The sequence below is a fragment of the Rana temporaria genome, chromosome 5 (genome assembly GCF_905171775.1).
Source record: "Rana temporaria chromosome 5, aRanTem1.1, whole genome shotgun sequence".
Lineage (NCBI taxonomy): Eukaryota > Metazoa > Chordata > Amphibia > Anura > Ranidae > Rana > Rana temporaria.
The window spans coordinates 78,603,212-78,623,135 of NC_053493.1; the positions used below are offsets into that span (position 1 = coordinate 78,603,212).

At 40.7% G+C, this 19,924-nt stretch overlaps 1 protein-coding gene across 7 annotated transcripts in view; it reads left to right on the forward strand.

The window, feature by feature from the left end:
* KMT2C (lysine methyltransferase 2C) overlaps positions 1-19,924 on the forward strand; it is a 310,800-nt gene that overhangs the window by 160,234 nt on the left and 130,642 nt on the right. For all 7 annotated transcript variants that reach the window (XM_040352734.1, XM_040352731.1, XM_040352735.1 and 4 more), the window contains exons 11-13: positions 1,630-1,778; positions 3,608-3,721; positions 5,035-5,759. In XM_040352734.1, coding sequence (XP_040208668.1) covers positions 1,630-1,778; positions 3,608-3,721; positions 5,035-5,759 — 988 coding nt within the window. The remainder of the gene's footprint in view (positions 1-1,629; positions 1,779-3,607; positions 3,722-5,034; positions 5,760-19,924) is intronic.

A 19,924-nucleotide genomic window follows, 5' to 3' on the forward strand; every position in this document is an offset into this window, starting at 1 on the left:
GTAGTATCCATATTCAGGGTGTAACATGTTACAAATCCATGGGCCCCCGCACCCACCCGGCTCCCCGTTGTGATAGACGGTGGGTGATCGTCTCACCCTGCTCTTTGCCACAATCTGCAAAGAACATAGCTGTGCGGGGCTCTAGCTGCATCAGTAATTCACAGTTCTGTAAATAGAAAACTACAAGGGCCAGCAGCTTTTGTGTATGTTGGTATGTCCTCTATTACTACCACGGTGCTGTTGAGCGCTGTGTTCATTGTTGCTTCCTGTTAACGCGTAACTGCTTGGCCATATGATGTATGGCTAAGCCACTTACACATAGTCTGTAAAAGCCCTGCATTGCACGCTCCCTATTAAAAAAATAAATGCACATTTTTATTACCTGCAAAAAGATGTGCATGTATTATTTTATTTTTTAAAAGGTGAACTTATCCTTTAAGCCTTTACTGTCGTCTAATGAAAGCATAGAAGCAGTGTATTCAGATCAACATAACCTTGGTAAAACCTTGGGAGTTGTACCCGGACCACATGCAATGGTGAAGGGCCTGCAGTGTTGCTTTGGGTACCGGATCATGCATGGGCACTTGCCTTGGTACAACTTGTTGAGTTAACCATAGGGTGCTATACAGGTCCAGGACTGTGGTCCAACGCTATGAAACGCAGTCCCTGAAGGCCTCTTCAGGGTTATGCCCACTGTGACGGGTGAAGCCTTGGACATTTATATATAGTCTAGTATCACAGACAGGTAAAACACGGTCACCCTGTATCTCTGACCATTACTGTAACAAAAAGGGCTATGTTTGGAATGTATTCACAGTGCAAAATGTAAAAAAATGCAACCACTCAGAGCTGAGTCTCAGGTGAATGACCAGGTGTTGCATTATACCACTAGTTGCATACTTTATGCCACTTCCGCCTAGAGTTCCTCTAAGGTACTTGGGTGCTTCCTCCTGCTTCGTTACAGGATGGTCTACATCTGGTTTACTGTGTATGAATATGCCTACCCTATACTCCGCACCCTATTCCTCGAGTGCCCCACAGGGAAATGCCCTCACTGTAGCTATGGAAAAAAAACAGTTGAAAGGTAGTCTATGCAACAAGGCCGGCACAACACTCAATTCCAGAGTGACGATGTGTCCCTTACACCGGAGCAAGAAACGTCTCTAACACACAACGCAGCATCCAATTCTAGATCTATTTCAGGCATGCAACAAGTAGGTCTATTTTTTATTTTATTTTTATTGGGGCAGTATTATAGGTAGCTGCAGAAGCAAGGTTGTCACTATATTGAAGAGGGAGTCTCACATGATATGCTTGCTATTCCTAATGGCACATGCATGCACTGGAAATATCAGCAGCCATTTACTGCACTGGGAACTGCACTTGCACTTTCCGTGCAGGCTGCTATTTCAGAAATAGTGCAGGAACCTTTTTCCTGCATTACAGAAGGTACAGTAACCCTTTCTATTGGATGGGATGCCGTGCCTGTGCAAAACATGATTAAAATGACCGCTGAAAATGCTTAAAAAAAAATCTGAGTGTTTAGTATCACTTTCAACTTTTAAGTGTTGATAAATAATTTTAAAATTCTATTTAACTTTGTAATTTATATCTGTTCTGGGTTTTAAGGTGGATACATCTAGAATGTGAAAAATGTGCAGATTATGCAGATGATCCACTGAAGGATGAATACATCTGTCCGATGTGCAAACAGCTGGAGCCAGAGGATGATGGAGGGGAAGAATGCATTGAGATGGAGGTTGCAGAATCAGATGCATGTGAGTATTCTGTATTCTGATGTGTCTCAATGTTTTTTTTTTGTAAACCAAGTATGCAGTGATTTAAAGAATGTGTGTGTGTGTGTGTGTGTATATATATATATATATATATATAGTTCCCTTGGTATAGCCAGACTCCAAATGTCACAGTGCCAAACAGAGAGAAGAGGAGACACCATAGTGTAATACCGTTTACTGTAAAAAAGTTTAAAAGCATAACATCGCCAAATGGCCCCTTACTTTTGTTGGTGCCTTGGTTCCGGCACTGAGGCTAAGGAGCATACATTGCAACGCTCCCTAGCCTCAGTGCCGGGACCAAGGCACCAACAAAAGTAAGGGGCCATTTGACGATGTTATGCTTTTAAACTTTTTTACAATAAACGGTATTACACTATGGTGGTCTCCTCTTCTCTCTGTTTGGCACTGTGACATTTGGAGTCTGGCTATACCAAGGGAACTAGAGCCGCGCATGAAGTTCTGAAGTACCGGGTTTTGTGATCTAAAGCTCATTTGACCTCTTTTTAATTAAAAAGGTCAACACCTTGTGGTAAGGAGCCATCCTTTTGTGCACATTTGGGGTGAATTCTGGTCTTGGTGGAGGTGGAAACCCTTACTACTGAACCTCAAGCATTTCCTTCGAGCACTAACACTATTGAATACGGACATATGTGAATGGACTTTATTGATTTGTTCATATTGTTTATTGGTAGTGATCCTCACTACCTCTATTACTGGTTTATTATTAATATTGTTATTTATCACATTAATTTATTTTATAATCGTGTGTTCACTCAATGTTGGTTTATCACTTCTAATTTTATATATATATATATATATATATATATATATATATATATATATATATATATATATATATATATATATATATATATATATATATATATATATATATATATATATATATATATAATCATTATCTTTGGCTCTAGCTGAAAACTGAAAAATCTATTTCAAAGATTTATATTGCTGAATTGTTACTACAGAGTAACTGTAGTGCCCATATAGAGACTGCAGGAATGCTTGGGTTCCCACTAAGAAAGCCCAGCACTCATTTTTTCTATGGACTTTTTACAGTCATTTAGCTGTGTATGATTTTATCTCCTGCCTCTACAGCTTAAGGAAACCAGTAAAAATGCCGCTCAACTGTCTATTTTTACCACCCGCACACACGTGTTAAATTAAGGCTGGCTGGCTTTAGAAACCAGAAACACATAATATGTCAAACTCAAACACTTTCAATTTGTATGCAATCAGGCAGGCCCTTGCACTACATAGTTGAAGGTAAATCTAAAGAAAATTGTTTAATGCATGGCCAGCTTAAGTCTAATGCCGCGTACACATGATCAAATTTTCTGTCTGAAAAACCTTATATAGTTTTTCCGACGGAATTCCGCTCAAGCTTGGCTTGCATGCTTTCGTCCATCAAGAACGTGGTGACGTACAACGCTACGACGAGCCAAGCTGTTGGCTGTTGTGGCTTTGAGTGCACCATGTTTTCCAACTGCAAGTGGTAAATATAAAATATTTGTGCGCAGTATTTTATACCTACCTGATTCAAATTAAATACATTTTGTAGCGTTTTAATTTTGAACCACTCTTCATAGTTAATAAAAAAAAGTGTTTTATTTTTTTATATACATTTTCTTTCATGTATTTAGCTAATTAAAAATAATAATCAAAATTTCTGCAGAGTGAAAAGTGAATCTAGTTAGGTTTCCTGTGCTTTGTGTCCCCTATTATGTTTGGAAGTGGCTCACAATTTTTCCTCCTCACACAGAAATCAGACTAACACAATTTTATTAATTCAGTTTGCACAGATGAGAGGATACAGGTGGATACAGGTGGAAAAAATACATTTCAAGGTGAAGCACTTAATCACAATGATATTGTTCCAGATGCAGCAGCTGTGTGTCTTGATGACGGTATGTATTTTCCTCTATATAATAGTATTACTCTTTACTCCTCTCTGTACTCTTCACTAATTTAATGTGGAACTTTAGTCAGAAAATTAAGTCCTGCTAGATCACGTCAGGCTGGCCCTTTTTCTATACTGTTTAAAATTTAGTAATACTGTCTCATCCCACATGCTCAGTTGCTTTCCATATTTAGGCACGGATGAACTTGTAGAGGTGTTTTAATGCTAGAAATGGCCTCTAAATATCACCTGAAAACCGCCTCCCATTCATTTCAGTGTGACTTTTCACACTCAGGTGGTGCACTTTCGGGACATCAGGAGAAAACCTTTTCTCATCAGCAGTATATAGCAGTTTTGTGACTTCTATCACTGTCAGGCCAAGCACTGGTTACATTTTGGAGGAGTTTTCCTACTGTCCTATGAGACGGCAAGATCCCTATCCCTATGTCTGAACAGTGCTGGTTGGCTCTGTGCTGATCATATGCACACTTCCAAGAAAAAAACCTATCTCAATACACACCAAACTGAGCATGAGCAGCCTGACTCCATAGACTCTGTGTTATCAGGAAATTATTAGGGGACAGTGTAAAGAAGGGAGGATCAGAAAAAACGGGATCAAACAGCCTTTTTATACAATGCAGATGATTAAACCCTTGGGTTCCACAGTGAGTATAATAAAAAAAGAGTACAGTGCGATGAGTCAAGATTGGCAATGCAATGATCATGCTGTACTGCACTGCCGCACACCAACCGCTGCATTGGAAGGCAGCAGCTGGTGTAAAATGGCCATCAGACTTTCTCTCTCAGAGACAGCAGTGATTCATCCCAGACTGCCTCTTCTATTTATTTGGCACTCCATAATAGTCCCAGCTTCTCATGTGGCCCCTTGGGAAAATGAATTGCCCACCCCTGGACTAGAGGACCGTTACTGATTCTTGACCCTTAGAAAAAGTAATTGTGTGTTTTGAACTATGTGACCTTTTGTAGAATGATTTGTCATGACAGTAGGATGGTTGGTAGGTTGATGCACAATGTGTCTCTCTGATGTAGATGGAAAAGCCATTGGTATTAAAGAAGAGAGCCCTTGTTAAAGTTAATAAACCTGTTTGCCATTTTCAGGGCACAACAAGCATCATATATACCTGATAAGAAATTTCTGTTCACAGCTTTCAATTTTAAGCGGCTGTAGAGTATGTAACATGGTGTAGTCGTTAAAACTTTGCCTCTTTTTAAATGTTGAAGCATAAACAGAGGGTGTAAAAACAGGTTTGGTTTTATAATACTTTTTTTTTTCACGTGTATGTTTATTTAATGTTATAGATGCAACAGAGAATGATGTCACACTGGATATGGAAAGCAAGACAGCCATTAAAGCAGACATGGACAGTATGGATGTGTCCCCTTCAGAAACGGCACACATGCTGTCCAATGACAGGACAGAGAAGGCTGAATCTGAAAAGATCATGTCACCTCATCAGCCACTGTGTCTTCAATCAGAAGAAAATCGTCTTCATCCACAAGAATCGCCGACTTCACCCAGGAACATATGTGATTCACAAACCTTTTCACATGTCCCAGAGAATTCTTGTAAATCACCTTGCAATGTCAAATGCACAGATGATGCTTATGTACAGTTAGATGAGCACTTTGATTTGGACAGAGGCCATGATCACATTTCAACAAAAAAAGAGGATCCTCTCATTTTGGAAAACTTGGACGTTCAAGACATGGAAGCTACTCCAAACAGTGAGACATCTACAGAAATGAGCTCACCCTTAGAACTCAAACTTCTCAAGTCTCCCACAGGAATGGATTCCCCTGCCACCTCTGTTGACACTAGTAAGACCAGCGTGTCATCCTCACCAGCAGTATCTATTGACTTTCATTCTTCGAATGAGCTGTTTCAAAGTCAAACTCCGGCACATAGTTTTAGCACAGCAAATGCCTTTTCCACCACATTTATATCCGTAACACCAAAAATTGGCATGGGTAAGCCAGCTATTACCAAAAGGAAGTTTTCTCCTGGTCGGCCGAGATCTAGACAGGTATATTATTTTCTTTTAATGGCTTATTTAGAACTGATCAATATCCCGCAACTTGAAACACTAATATATAAGGCTGTAATGTGAAGGTTTGTGGTATTAGTCACATGAGGCTTTATTTATAAATTTTATGTGTTGAACAGCAACCTAATACTTAAAGAGGTTTTAAAGGCAGACGTTTTTTTGTGTGTGCCTAAATACATTCTCTGCATCAAGTAAAAAAAAAAAAAAACTTGTGTGTTCTCCTCCCCTACAGTCCCCCCCCCCCCCTCTCTCTAAATACTTTCCTGAGCCCGATCTCAATCCAGCGATGTGCCTGAGAGCAGCTGCTTTTCTCTCCTCCCTGGCCATGAAGGCAGCGGTGGGAGCCATTGGCTTCTGCTGTGGTCAATCACACTCTGAAGAAAAAACAGGGGTCTGGGCACAATTGTCCCCATAGCAATTGGATGGCTATTCAGGCAATCAGGGGGGCTGAGTAGAGGAGGATTGGGGCTGCACAGATAAATGTGACATATTTGTTATTTAAAAAAAAAAAAAAATCGCTTTTTAATCTCAAACACACACACTTATATGTATGCAGTAGTAAAGGTTGGATGCTCAACATATATATTGCCAACCAATAGGCTCCAGGCTGATGTCTGGCAGTGGAGAGAGTCTCGCGTCTTAACTTTCATATATCATATTTGAAAGACAAAAACTATGTGACGGCAAGATGATAAAGCTGAGATTTTTATTAGAAGTCAAAAAACATTTTCTGACATGAACTTTAAAGTGGATTTAAGCCCAAATATATTTATTTTTTGGACATCTGTCTCGTTGGGAATTGGCCGTCTGTCTCGTTGGGAAGAATAATCCTCCCTTTCTGTTCTGGACACACCAGAAAGTTTGACGCAGTCTCTTCAAAGTAAGGGTAATCCCTCCTTAGTGGTCGCCAGACCAAGTATCCCCATTGGAAGGTGTTCCCTCTTTTGGTGATAACTCAAAATATAGGTTGGTCTCCAGGAACATTTGATATGATTAATTTCACCAGTGGAAACACAAATGGCAAAATCAACTCTATCTGGAGTTCTAACTTCCTCACCACTCCATCTAAAAAACAAACAAAAGGGAAGTGGTGTAGTAGAGCCATACCAAATGAACAAAGATATATTTCATATCCTTAGAGGACAGTTTTTAGGTGTCTGGGTAATATCTTCTCACCATAAGTTTTCCTTATGTTCTTAATACATATACAAAAGTGGCACATGAGCTCTTGGAGGTTGATACTTTTAGTTTTGTGCACAGGGCTTTTGTACATTGGGAGTGTTGTCCATGCAAAATGCTGCATGTGACCTACTTTACCTGCAGCGCAAATGCATCTCATTTTTTTTTTTTTTTACCCAAAGAAGTGCAAAGTGGGTCATAGACAGTTTCAGAACTGTCCCCAGTAAGGTGAATTGGAATCTGTTAAAGCACATGTCAAGCGCATGACAACAACGCCGAACTACAGTCTGTGAAGTCCTGTTTGAATCCAAACTGGCCCCATAAATAACATCACTCCAGTACAGTCCATAAAATATATATATATATATATATATATATATATATATATATATATATATATATATATATATATATATATATATATATATATATATATATATATATATATATTTTTTTTTTTTTTTTAGCAGAATCTTCATGCCATCAGGCATACGTGGAAAAAGTTAAATCTGGGTGTTGTCAGTCTTCAGCAATTCATAACCAATCAAAACAGAACCAGCAAAGCAACTGCTCCAATGATGCAGTTTTAGCCTCCCTTATTCTGATGTGTGCAGCATAGGTGGCAAACACAAGGCCCGCGGGCTGAATCCGGCCCTCCAGACCATTTCATGTGGCCCTCACACCTCTCCTGCAGCTGCAGCAGAGCTCCATCCCTCCTCTGGTCCTACTCTAGACCCTTACTTTCTGCTTTCAACCAATGCATCCAGCTTCTTCCCAGCAGCAGCATAAGGAAAGGGGGGTGCACTGTGATGTAAGGGAGAGTGGGAGACTCAACTTCTGATGGTGGGGTGGCACTTGACATCTAATGTATGGGGAGGGGGTGCACTGGACATCTAATCTTACAGATACAACCGGCCCTTTTGAGGGCAATCATAATGCTGATGCGGCCCACGATGAAATTCAGTTTGACACCCCTGTCGTAGAGGATATATATGGGCACAAATAAATTTTTTTTCTGTGTGTCGGGTCCCAGTCTGCAAATTAGTTGGACTTTCGTTGAAAGAGGGAGATTATTCCATAAAAAAAAATTTTTGTAGGAATTTTGGCAGCTCCATATCTGAAATATTGTCCTGTTTTTCTTATTTGGCCTCTTGGATTAGAAGTTGAAATTGGCTATTAATTTAGATGAAATTCAAAAAATAACATCAATTAAATTATAGAGCTTGAGAATTACAATATCAGACAAATGTGGCATTGACAAAAGCAAAATATAATTAAAATTGTCAGATCAACTATTGGGGCCAATTCACACCGGTGCATTGGTCTGCATTTTAGTGCAGCTGTAAAACGCAGGTCAATGGAAGGTCATCTGAAAAACACAAATTTCCAGTGTGTCCTATTCGCACCATAACTTCCGTGCGATTTAACCACTTAAGACCCGGACTAATATGCAGGTTAAGGACCTTGCTCCTTTTTGCGATTCGGCACTGCGTTGCTTTAACTGACAATTGCGCGGTCGTGCGACGTGGCTCCCAAACAAAATTGGCGTTTTTTTCCCCCACAAATAGAGCTTTTTTTTGCGCTATAAACAAAAATAGAGTGACAATTTTGAAAATTTGCTATATTAAATATCCCCAAAAAAGATATAAAAAAACATATTTTTTTTCCTCAGTTTAGGCCGATACGTATTTTTCTACCTATTTTTGGTAAAAAAAATCGCAATAAGCGTTTAACGATTGGTTTGCACAAAATTTATAGCGTTTACAAAAAAGTGGATAGTTTTATGGCATTTTTATTAATAATTTATTTTTTTTACTACTAATGGCGGCGATCAGCGATTTTTTTTTTTTCGTGATTGCGACATTATGGCGGACACATCGGACAATTTTGACACATTTTTGGGACCATTGTCGTTTTCACAGCAAAAAGTGCTATACAAATGCATTGTTTACTGTGAAAATGACAATTGCAGTTTAGGAGTTGACCACTAGGGGGCGCTGTAGGGGTTAAGTGTGACCTTAATGTGTGTTTTTAACTGTAGGGGGCGGGGCTGGACGGGTGACTTCATTGATCGTCTTTCCCTATATCAGGGAACAGACGATCAATGACATTGCCACTGTGAAGAATGGGGAAGGTGTGTTTATACACACCTCTTCCCGTTCTTCAGCTCCTGTGACCGATCGCGGGACACCGGCGGCGATTGGGTCCCGCGGTCACGGAGCTTCAGACCGGGTCACGTGCGCGCGCCGGCGACGTACCTGTATGTGCCTGTGCCCAGCCGTGCCATTCTGCCGATGTATATGTGCAGGAGGCGGTCCTTAAGTGGTTAAAACGTGACTAAAATGGATGGAAATGTACATGCGTTTTCCTTACATTTTAACGCAAGTCTGTTAGGCATTTGCAGTCCTATACAGTTTTTTTAATAAAATCTTTTGTTTCCTTTTAGCTCACCCTTTTTTAGGATAAATGTAATTGTTCTAACTAAGCAAAATCTCAATTTCTTTCCACTTAATCTGTGATGCCCTCATTTACTCTACAGCTTAAAGAAAATGTATTGTGTTTTCTCTGTAAATTACATGATATTCTTGACAACGGGATACGTTTTGAAATAGTTTTGTTATTATGAAATACTGCAATATTAGTATTTGATATTTATTTTCTTGTCCATTGAGGGACACGTGAATTTTTAGACTGTCAAGTTATACTGCTGCCTACAGGAGAAGTGGACAATGGCAACAAAGAAACAGTTTACTAGCTGAGGACTACACACCTATAACCATCATGGCCCCATTTCTTTTCTGTAGTGTCCAGGGGGAATATCTTTTCTATCAACAGCTGCTGCTAGAGACATATTGGATATATTGAATCCCCAAAGTCTCTCCAGTCAGCCAGGTACTGGTAGATTCATGCCAGATAAGTTAAATCCTGGATGTTTCTCCAGTCAGCCAACAAGCACAGTTTTTCCTAGTTTTCTACAGTATTCTTTCTGGTCCAGAGCTGGGACAGTTTCACTAGACCCCGACTGGAGAGAAGTAAATTTAGTAGATCGATGCGATGCTAGAGATTCTGTCCTCGATTATATCTGAGATTGTCTGAGACAGTGTTGTCATTAGCAGAGCACTGTGTGCAAGTGGACCCTGTGTTAATACTTCATTCAAGAAACTTGTGACATTTGTACATTTTGCATTGCTGTCAGGTCCCTGCAGTTATAAGGCTCTGTATATTACAGGGGCACTGAATGTCTATAGTGACTTTTGCTTGCTTATGCTTTTATGTACGTTGCATGTTGGCCACAGGGGGGAAGCTCACCTATTTATTTCTGCCAAGTCTTACTGGGGCAATTGTTACTCTATTTTCTCACCTTTTCTTTCTCCCTGGCTCCTGATGATGCAGTTCCCATTCAGATCAGAGGGCATGCATGCTTGTAAAACTACCTTTCACTGTGCCTGGGCATTGGTTAAGTGCCTGGAGAGAGAGCAGGTGTGAACAAGCAATGTCCTCCTTCCTTCCTTGGTTCTATGTGTAATGGAGAGACTGTCTCCTACACAGTAATGTGGCTTGGTAATGTTGCTGCCATCTCAGAACTCCTTCATCGTGGTGTTTAGCCACACACACATGCACCAGATTCCAGTGGCAAGAGTCAGTTTTCCGAACGGTTTCCTGCATTTACAGGTGGGTGTCCAAGCCTTGATGCAGTCACATGCACCCAGACTCTGACCTCCATCCCTAACCGCAGGTAACTGTGTGGTGGTGGTCCTTTACATGCGAACAGCGCTGCTTTCAGGATATCATTACTGGATACAGGCTGAGCAGCTGCTGCTTTTCACATGCACCTGTCATTCCAGCAGCAAGATTCTGGTGTATGGGGCTAAACACCTGTGTAAAGGAGGCCTGATAGTTTAATGGCTGAATGATGGGCATCTTCTTTTCTTTTTTTTTTTTTTTCTTTTTTTTTCGTACCCATGCCTATAGCAATACCTCCTAAGTGCCCCCTGCTGGATGCTGCACACTTCAGTAAGTTCTTGTGAATATAGTTTACCCACACAAGCTCTCTAAGCCTCCTCTGGCTATTGTTATGCTAATTTAGACTTTTTTCCCCTCCTACAGTCAGATATTATTTGGGGAGTTTAGTTTTAAAGTGTCTCCTGGTTAATTTGCAACTGGTGCTGTGGATTCTTGTGTGCAGTTACTCTACACTGCAGCTTCACCTGACCTGACACAACAGATGTTAACAGTGCTCACCCTATCGCACTGAGAGGCCAGTCGAGTCAAATTCACTTCTAGTTTTTTTCTATGGTTCAGTTGTCTTCTGGGGACCACCTCATACCCATGGGTCAATGCCACCACCTTTACTCCGCTGCTAAATCCAGCAGTCATGCTGGACTTCTGGTTTGGTTCAGAATCCCTCTAAAGATACATTATTGAATGTGGGCATGTTTGGTTTCATTTCAATTGGCAGCTGTTATGCCTACATCTGAGAGTTTTGCATTGTTGTTGTGTCCAGATTGATGGCAATAAATTAGTCCTTGTGATTTGTACTTTGTTGAAGCATGGTGTATGCTAATTTCAGCTGTGCTGGTTGGTTAAAAACTTGCTGTTGCATAGTTCTCCGGTCAGTACTTTTGCATGGACCTTCCCGGTTATGGTGTTGGACTGCATATTTCTTGTATAAAAAGGTGTGGTTTTTTTTTTTGCATTATTTTCAAGCGACAGCGTCACTATAGATCATTTCTGATGGCAATAGCAGCCATCTTCCTCAGTGGAAGAACCCTTCAAAATAGTCTGCTAAGCTTTCCCCCCTCACTGTTAAGAAATCTTTATTTTTGTTTATTTCCTCATCGAGACCCTCCAAGCCGGTTTCCCAGCCCACCTGCAAGGTCTGGCACTCGAGCTCTGCCCAATCCTCAAACATTCCTTAGCATGCAGGTGCATCTCCTGATGCTTGGGTGCAGGCGGTTGTATCCCGGGGCTACAGTTCAGAGTTTTGCTTCCTGGGCCCTCCTCGTATTCTGACCTCCAGCCTTCCTTTGTCATCCCACAGATTAGCAGATCTCCAATAAACCTTCTTGAGTCTTCTGTATCAAGGTGTCATTGCCTCAGTTCCTGTGGCTGAACAATTTCTGTCAGAGGTTCAAGCAGAATTTCCTTATTAGAAATCTACCCAGATTTGTTCCCATGGTATAGGTATGTTGAGTGAGGCCCGGACTGCAAGGTGAAAGTGACTGGACGGAGTTAAATGTTCAGGGGCTTATGCCAGTACCAATAAAGATGTATGGTCCAGGCATTGACCCTGAACGCATAGGGTCCTAAAAAATAAGTACCTCATGGTACAGCATTCAGCCTTGTCCAGCCACAGCTTGCCATAAGCTTGCTGAATGCTGCACCTGTCCTCCCAGGCGCACTAAAAGGCTGGGAGGAATGCACAGCGCCTAGATGCCCCACATGTGCGAGGCGTCAAGGAAAACCTAGTTATTTGTGTGTATGTCGGTTTACTTATATGGTCCTTTCTGGACCAGAATGTGATGTAATCTATAGGCTAGTAAGAAAACAAAAGGGTAAATATAAATATATGGGACTGCATTAGTTGGCTATGTATCAAAGCAAACCTTCAATTGTGTTCCACTGCAGAAAAATACTGGTCCATTGGGCTCCATGAGGCTGGGTAGAGGGGCTCTGCAGCTAAAACTTGTCAAAAGGCTGGTGAGTTTTTTTTACACTGCAGTGTCTCCACCCCACCCAGTGTAACTTTATCTGAACAGCCAAAAAAAGGTGTATGGACCTTGGATCAAGACTAGTGTGTCAATATTAAGCAGGAATTGATAATAAAATCTTAACTTTTTATTCATGCTCTAAAATATGCACACTGTATTGCAAACCCAAATTAAAATCAGTACTATATCTAGCAGCAGGGCCCTTTATTTTAGGTCTGTCACCATAATAACATAACAGTCTGACCTAGTATATATGATTTAAACAATAAATATATTTTAAAAAATTAACAAATTTAAAATCAATGATGGGAGAATCGTTGGAGAAATATAGTCAAAAAAGCAGTGTGCTTGAGCTGTGACCTGGATGAAAAGAAGATTCCCGGCCATGAATTTTCTATCTCCGTAACATGAGGTGAAATTGAAAGCCTGGTTGGTCGAATTTCGGAATCAAGGATGGCACGATCGGATTACAAATGCTCAAATTTTCAATCAACAAATCGTTCGGAATTTAACCCATGTATGGGTCTGCATTACTTTTAGCCCTTGTATTCAAGACCTATTACTAGAATGTTTAACAGGCAGCTAAGTCCTTAGCAAAGTTGATACCTCTAACCCTCAGGTTGTGTCAAGCCATTAAATTAGTTGAACGTAAATGCACAAATACATACACAGAAATACTGACAGGATAATAAGGGGAATTGTGGAATCTACGGAAAACTAGACAGCAGAATTAGCATTCCCTTTATTGTTAAACTCAAATATATATATATATATATAATTTAATTTTGCAACATGTGAAGTCACATGTTACAATTTTATGATGGGATCAGTACACCATATAGTTTCAATGAGCCTTTTAGTCCATTATGTTCTGTTCTGGGTTTATTGGCTTGTAGAGTTTTAAGGCTATAAAATTGGGACCATCTTTCTTCAAGGAATATTTCTCAGCTAATGTTCTTCTCTTCCTCTTCCCTTTCCCTCAGCTAATGTTCATGCTTGATTCCGTCTAGTTTAACTACAAAGGTTTTTTTTGTCGGTTGGCTGTTTTGTAGTCTGTAATAACAATCTTCTTTGTCCAGTCGGTGGACCAATCTTGTGTTTTTGGAAGAAGTATTTTTTTTTTAAGTCAAGCTGAAGTTGGTTATTCTAACCATTTGAATTTCATATGTTTATAAGTGAAATACCTTGCAAAAACTTTTAATTTTGTCGTTCATAGAGTCAGGATTTTTTTTTTTGTTCTTGTCCCCATAGTGGTGATTCCTATCATTTACTGTCCTGGTAAGGGGTTCACTGAGACGTGGATTGAGGGGTATTTTGTCCATTGGTTACAGGCAGTAAAAAAAAAATGTTGATGGTGTAGTGGGAAAAGGTTGGCACCTCGACTTTGTTACGACTTGCATTGATTTCTGATAAAGATGTCGCGTTGGGGTCCGACTTTAGTGTCCTGGGCAGTGTCAACCCATGTTTAGTCGCAATAGGTTTACAGTCAGCAGCAGAAAAATGCACCAGAGGTCTTGCTTGAAGCACCTGCGGCATTTGAGAGGCTTAAATTCAGCTTTAGCTTTACTTTGGAGAAATTGCAGGTATGAGATATCAACACACACACATGGCATCTGTCGAGCTTCAACAAAGCTTCAAAAAAGCATCATGGAAGCACCACCAAAGCTTCATTGAAGCCCCCACCAAAACATCAAAAACACATCATAAAAGCATGTTGAAGCGGTAGGTGTGTTGAAGGCAAAGCAAGTGTAAATGAGCCCTTAGTGTTTTTTTAACATGAGAGAATTTACATTGATGAGCCTGTTAATGTAACATTGGAGAAAGGTTTTTCACTTGCGTCACTTGTAGGAAGCTATACTGTTTATATACAAGCTTTGATTAACATCAAGACCCCTTTCACACTGGCATTCTGACTGTTTTTATGTTATCCCTCCATTGATGGATGCAAAATGGATAGGAATGCATTTCTAGGGCAGCACAGTGGCTAAGTAGTTGGCACTTCTGCCTAGCAGCACTAGGATTGCTGGTTAGAATTCCAACCACAGCACTACCTGCCTGGAGTTTGCATGTTCTCCCCTGTGCCTGCGTGGGTTTCCTCTGGATACTCCAGTTTCCTCCCACACTCCAAAGACATGCTGGTAGGTTAATTGGATCCTGTCAAAATTTTCCCCAGTATGTGTATGTATAAATGTTTGTTAGGGACCTTTAGATTGTAAGCTCTTTGAGGGCAGGGACTGATGTGAATGTACAATATATATGTGAAGCGCTGCAGAAATTGACGGCACTATTTAAGTACCTGTAATAAATAAAAATAAAATATGGGTAAATAGATGGTTATCTGTTTACATCTACATCTGGTCAGACCTGTTTTTGTTTTTTTTTTAAACAGAGAAAGTCTCTATCCTGTCTATTTAAATGAACCTGAATGGAGGTAAACGGACGAGGTCTACTTTTGCATTGGTTTCTAAGGCGCCGGCACCCATCGGCGTCCTAACAACTGTCACTCATGCCTGCTGTCAGTGGAGAATCCCACCCCCCTCCCCCTCCCCATGTAAACACTTAAGAAAAATGTGTGGTCCCCAAAATCCATTATCTGAGCATGGAAAAAAGAGGGGACAAGTATCCCCCCCCCCCATATCCATACCAGGCAACCTTCCTTCAATGTTGGGAGGGAGGGTTGGGGCACTTTGTCAGGGTCCAAACAGTCAGTAGTAAATGAAAACACAGACCGTTTTTGTCAAGTCTTTTAATAAATAAAGACCCCCATGTAAATTCTTCGTCAATCATGATGAACGACACCGAACCGCGCGGGGGGGTTGACACGTGGCCGCTTCCTCGCTTGCCTCCCACGTCAGGGGATAGTGGAGTGTCAGTCCGTGTCAGGGGAAGGTGTGCAATGGAGCTGCTAGGTGTTGGCAATAGATGTACATCAGTTGGGAGGACATTTATATATTTTAAATAAATGAGTTGTCAAAAACTTTTTTTTTTTTTATGTGTGTATTATGTACCCCATACTCATTCACATAGGGACGGGGGGGGGGGGAAGTAAGTGGGCTCTCAAGTCCCCCCCAGAACCCAGGGAAATCCCTCCCTGACAACAGGGATGAATCATAGTTGTTGGATGGATGCCGGAAGGTGGATGTGTAAACTGAACTGAAAACTGGTGTAAACTGAATCCATTTTTTTTTATATGAATAAACATGTCTGAATGGATGATGCCCATGTGGAAGGGGCCTTGAGTACATTTGCTGTATTTTTTTTAGATACATTGTTTACATTCCTGTATCATATATACTTTATAGGAAGGATTACATTGTTTTGATTCCCAGGCCATATACCCTTAACCTGCTACTGCCATTGACCTTAAATCCTAAGTTGTGATTGGCTCGTCTTGGCCTGTGTGTCTGCTACATCTCTGCATGAGCACTGAAAGTATTGTGGACAGCTTGCCATTCCCAGCCTCCACATATCATATTTTGCTGTGCTTCCTTTGCTCTGTGTTATTGTCTGCTTAGCCGTATGTAAAGTTATTTTTGCTTTTTATTTTTTTGTATTGTTCAATTTGCAGTCCATGGAAAAATTAAAGGGGTTTTTAAGGTTAATTTTTTATTTTCTAAATGGGTTCCTTTAAGCTAGTGCATTGTTGGTTCACTTACCTTTTCCTTCGATTTCCCTTCTAAATGTTATTTTTTCCTTTGTTTTCTTTGAATTTCTCACTTCCTGTTCCTCCTCCTTAAGCTGCTCTGGCTGACTATCCACATCTCTAACGATGGTGGCAAGTTTACTGAGGAGAAACAGGAAGCGAAAAATTCAGACAAAAAAAAACATTTAGAAGGAAAATCGAACAAAAACCAACAATGCACTAGCTTAAAGGTACCCAATTAGAAAATAAAAAACAAATCTTTCCAACCCCCTTAAGAAAGGGATGTTGTCTTATGGTAGTCCCATTATAAAATTGTGTTAGATTTTCTAAGCTTTCCTATCTGTTTCCATTGTTCTTTTTTTATTAGTATAAATTAAATCAAGGTTATATGCAAAGTGTCTATAACCTGTCTCCTCTCCAGCACATTTCTGGCCAAAACGAAAAGATGGTTCAAAGATGCAGTGCTCAGAGGACAGCTTGGAGAATAGTTCTGTAGGCGAGCCATAGCTACTCTTCCCACTGATGTCTGTCTGGGCAGAGAAAGAAGAAAAGCACTGTTTGATTTTCTTTTTCTTTGATGCCTCTCCGTTCTATGTTCAGATGAATATCTGTGGGGACAGGAGATTCATCACTATAGAGAGAACTGTTACTCTCTATGCGTTTCTGTTCCTGAACAGACCTTGCATCAAAATGCAAGGTCTGCTTATTTTGTAGACTCCCACTTGTACGCTCGCCTATGAGAAAGTGACCACACTCAATGTGTCTCCCCTTGTGAGCCTGGAAAAATCGATCTTTCAGAATCTATCGAAAGGCACTTCTGAACAGTGCTTGAGTGGCTTTTTGCAAGGTTTGAGCTTCCCCAGAAGAAAACGGTGACCTCATCCCCAGCTTTTAAAAGCTGTGGTGTGAGGCAAGTAGTTTTAGTGGGGTGTCATCTTTTCTCTCTATTAAGCTTCATGAAGAAAAGATGGGCTAAGATACCATTGAGTCCATGTCCATTTCCTGCCCTATTCTGTCCCATTATTCCTGTGTCTTTGCTCTGCCTCCTTGGCAAACTAGCAGTTGTCAGGTATTGGTTTGATATGGAATAGTAAAGCTGGTGCCACATGGTATCAGGGCTGCAACTAACGATTGTTTTCATGATTGATTAGTTGGCCAATTATTGTTTTGATCGATTCATCAGTTAAAGTGGAGGTTCACCCTATAAAAAATTCCTAACACTACATCCAGCACCGTGCTGCATATAAAATGACACTGACCACACCGGCGCCGAATAGAGCCGAGCTTTTTTCGGGAAGTTGTGACGCGCTGTGTGCGCCGTCGTTTAGCATGTCAATCAATACAAAAAACAATGTCTTCCTTCAAAAAAAAAAAAAAGGTATTTTAAGAACAATTTTCTATTCGATTTTCTAATTAGTGGTGCCAAATCGACGTTCGTTTTCAACCACAGTGACAGAGAAATTTTGAAATAGAAAACTTCTTGGTCAAAGGAATTTTCAGACCGAGTATGTGGTTTTTATTTAGAAATTACATTAGTTTTAAAAACAGAATATTAAAAGCAAGTGAAAATGTCAAACATTCTTTTATTCAGTGAATGTACAAAGAGATGTGAACCAAGTCTAAGACCTTTAGTAACATAATGGAGTTAAAAAAACTAAAACTAACCCTTTATAGTACAAAAAAAATCGATTAATTCATAATCGATTATTTGTCAAATAATCAATTGTTTTTTTCGGCCCTAGTATCGGTTATCTAGATTTTGATACTATACTGCTAAGTAGGGATGAGCCGAACAAACTAAAGTGCTAATATTAAAGGCTAATATGCAAGTCATTGTCCTAAAAAGTGTTTGGGGACCTGGGTCCTGCCCCAGGGGACATGTATCAATGCAAGAAAAAGTTTTAAAAACGGCTGTTTTTTTCGGGAACAGTGAATTTAATGCTTAAAGTGAAACAATAAAAGTGAAATATTCCTTTACATTTCGTACCTGGGGGGGTGTATAGTATGCCTGTGAAGCAGCGCATGTTTCCTGTGCTTAGAACTGTCTCTGCACAAAGTGTAATTTATTTATCTAAAATCACTTGCGGCTATAATGAATTGTCGGCTCCCGGCAATTCAGAGAAAAGTCATTCATAATAATAAAAAAAAAAGCGTGGTGGTCCCCCCAAATTCTATTACCAGGCCCTTCAGGTCTGGTATGGATATTAAGGGAAACCCCGCTGTCAATTTAAAAAAAAATGGTGTGGGTTTACCCCAAAAATCAATACCAGACCCCTTATACGAGCACGCAACCTGACCGGCAGCAGGAAAAGAGGGGGGACGAAAGAGCACCCACCCCCCCTCCTAAACCGTACCAGGCCACATGCCCTCAACATTGGGAGGGGGCTTTGGGGGTCTGTGACCCCTCAAAGCACCATGTCCCCATGTTGATGGGGACAAGGGTCTCATCCCCACAACCCTTGCCCGGTGGTTGTGGAGGTCTGCGGGCGGGGGGCTTATCGGAATCTGGAAGACCCCTTTAACAAAGAGGACCCCCAGATCCCGGCCCCCCTTATGTGAATTGGTAATGGGATACATTGTACCTCTACCATTTCACGAAGAACTTGTAAAGAATTGTAAAAATAAAACACACACACACACACCGTGGAAAAAGTCCTTTATTAAAAAATAAAAAAAACCAGCGGTGGTAATCCACTATCGGTCCCCGCTCCAATGTTGACGGTATCCTGCGACGGGTGATCTCCTTTCCGCCGGGGTCCAGCGATGAGAAGATCTCTTCTTCCAGGTCCAGGATCCAGAGCGCACGCATCTCCGGCCGCCTGTCTCCACTGGAGACAGCCCGGCGATTGACACGGCTTAAGCCAGTGACCGCTCTTATATAGGTAAGGCAGGGCCACCCGTCACGTGGGCTCCGTCCCCCTCTGACGCATTATAGCTGCGAGTGATTTTAAATTACTTTTTTTCCTTTGGAAATTACACTTTGTGCAGAGACAGTTTCTAAGCACGGGAAACATGCGCTGCCTCACAGGCATACTATGCACCCCCCCAGGTACGAAATTTAAAGGAATATTTCACTTTTATTGTTTCACTTTAAGCATTATTAAAATCACTGCTCCCGGAAAAACTGCCGTTTTTAAAACTTTTTTTGCATTGATACGTGTCCCCTGGTCCCCAAACACTTTTTAGGACAATAACTTGCATATTAGCCTTTAAAATTAACACTTTAGTTTTCTCCCATAGAATTTAACAGGGTGTTCCGCGGCTTTTCGAAGTTGCCGCGAACACCCCAAATTGTTTGCTGTTCACCGAACATGTGAACAGGCAATGTTCGAGTCGAGCATGAGTTAGACTTCAGCACGAAACTCATCCCCACTGCTAAGCCTCCTTTATGCTATTTTTTTCTCATCTGATTTACACTACCTATCACTGGGGCAAGAGCCACAAAATTAGGTTGTATTTCTTCTTATAGTTTAGCCACTAAGGTCCAGTGGTGTCAAAGTACCTTTAGATCTAAATGGATGTATTGTGTCTGCCAGGAGAACAGCAGAAGGGTCTGAAGCAACATTTGTAAAACATCTTAAAAAGGAAGTAAACTTCCTTTAATGACTTTT